Raw genomic sequence first — 2,304 nt, 5'->3', positions numbered from 1 at the left:
CAGAAATTCAGTATATAAATCTTAGCAGGAAGAACAGTCAATTCATGCTTATATATTGTTTTTTTCAAATGAATACATAGGTTCAAGTAACATTTTATTTTTACTAGCATCAACTATGATCTATGAAATATGTCTGATTCTTTGTTACACCTGTATATTAAGCAATTACACAAAACTTTAATTCTTACATTCATGAAGGATTCAAATCTGTATTATAACTAAAGAATACATCTGTGGTATTAACAAGGAAAATGTTTAGAAAACTTTTCAGAAAGCTTTTTAATGCTCCAGTAAGTTTTACACGTTACTCGATGCTTTTTACATCCTCAGTTCCACTAAATTATAATATTTAGGATTAACTGACATGGCACATATCAAATATTGCAAGGAATGGTTTTCCTTTACTGCTTGTCTTCACACCTCTAAGATCTGATGTGGAAGATTCTACACTGCGCTAAGTTCTTACATAACTGGAACCTAGGATGTACTGAGTTCTTGGTTTTACAATTGCCCTCTAATGTGTTTTGCTGTGTGACCTCTATCCATGACTATCTGCATTTTCTAAGTCTAATATACTTGCCTTAAATGCCCACAGTATTTTTTCTTTTAAAGATTTTTCGATTTTTCTTGCTGAGTAACTTCTTAGAGATTACAACTATCTTTTAACTCATCACGTACGTCTAGGTGGCCTCCCTTATGTTCTGGTTTTACATCATGAGATCATCTGGTTCTTCTTTCAGCAGTTTGAAGATACCCGAGTCACTGATAGATAAGTCCTCCTTGGGGTTAAGGGAATCCACTACAGAGGTCACTGAAGGAAACTCTTCTGCGACATTAGTGACAGACTCTGTTGTATCATTTCCAGGCAAATCTGTTGTGTCAACATGTGGCTCCTCCGTGGCATTGTTAGTTTCTGAGGCAGTGACAACGAAGTCGTACTTGGATTCAACAGCAGTAAGCAGAACAGCTTGGGATTCTGCCTCACTTGCAGTCTCTTTTTCCATCCAAGCATTAACTCCATCAGTCGATTCCTCATCAGTTAAAGCATCTTCCGCATTAAATTTGGCTTTTTCAGCTGAGTTAGTGAGTTCAAAAACAGTGATAAATTTTTCTTCTTCAGAGTCACTTAATTTAGTCACAGTTTTGGGTCTATCTTCTTCCGAAGCCATCAAGTTCATCTCAGTTACATTGTCTTCTGTATTGCTGGTTATGTCTGGAATGGTGGTTACCTCCTTTTCAGTAGAGGGAGGGATTTCAGCCTCTGAACTAAAGGAGTCGGTGACCTTGGCAGCCCCATCATCAGGAACGTCAGGAGCATCGGAGTTGGTTGTGGAAGTAGCATCAGTTCCGGTGTTTTCATCTGGAAGGACAGAGACATCCTCCTCTTTGTCACCGCTGTCCTCCAGTATGCCAGGAAACTCAGTAGTGGGTTTGACTTCTTTGTCTCCTTTGCCAGTGGTGACTAAGAGGCTGTCTTCTCTTGCCATGTTACTGGAAAAATCTATTAATGAAACAGTACCAACCGGGGATGAGATATTTCCAATTTTCACCGGAATGAAACTTTCAGTAATTAACTCCTTAGGTTTGGAGTTCAGAGTTTCAGTCGGAGTGCTAATTTCTTTTTCTGAAAGGGTTGCTGATTTCAGACTGGCTTCAATATCATCTTCTAATTTGAGTTTTTCCTTTGTAGGTATGAGCTTGTTGACGGTTGTTGAAAAATCGCCATCTGGTGTGCAGTCATTTACTGAAGTAATGTGGTCTCCTTCAGAGGTAATAGTTGTTTCTGGTTTAAGGATGGTGCTGTCAGCTCCAAAGAAAATGTCTGCTTCTGTTGGTGTTTTGCCGCTGTCTCTTGGAGGATGAGAATAAATTTTGGGTGATCCATTTTCAGCCATGGGGCCAAGGGGCACTGAGCACTCTTACAGATCTTTCCGCTGGGCTTAGTGGCATCCCTGGGCAGGGGAGTAGTGCCCAGTATAGTGACTGAAGCATTGGTCACTATGGGGATTGTTACATCAATCACCTAGGTAATGAGAGGGCCCACCATGGAGGCTGTTTCTTGGCTGTGATTAGACATTTCCTAGAATGAATATTAATGTTTGAAGAAATGATGATGGAGTTCTGACTATAAAATAAAAATCCATATTAAGTATTTTATTTTTAGAAAACCTAGGATTTACCATGTTTTTGCTTACCAGTGTATACCTTCTGGCCTGGCGCTGGTGCCCCTTAACACAAACATACACAAGCCTGCTAGGTACCTTGTGGTTTAGTGTCACTAATCGACACTCCAGATGACTGAAG

At 39.7% G+C, this 2,304-nt stretch overlaps 1 protein-coding gene across 1 annotated transcript; it reads right to left on the bottom strand.

Moving 5' to 3' along the window:
* Positions 1–707: 707 nt before the first annotated feature.
* Positions 708–1,904, bottom strand: CABS1 (calcium binding protein, spermatid associated 1; the record flags this gene model as incomplete). The annotated part of the gene is made up of 1 exon (XM_080934295.1): positions 708–1,904. Exon 1 carries the CDS (start codon positions 1,893–1,895, stop codon positions 708–710), a length of 1,188 nt encoding a protein of 395 aa, XP_080790421.1. The 5' UTR covers positions 1,896–1,904.
* Positions 1,905–2,304: the final 400 nt, after the last annotated feature.

The sequence above is a fragment of the Micromys minutus genome, assembly GCF_963924665.1.
Source record: "Micromys minutus genome assembly, chromosome: 1".
Classification (NCBI taxonomy): domain Eukaryota; kingdom Metazoa; phylum Chordata; class Mammalia; order Rodentia; family Muridae; genus Micromys; species Micromys minutus.
This window is presented reverse-complemented; position numbering and strand designations above follow the sequence as displayed.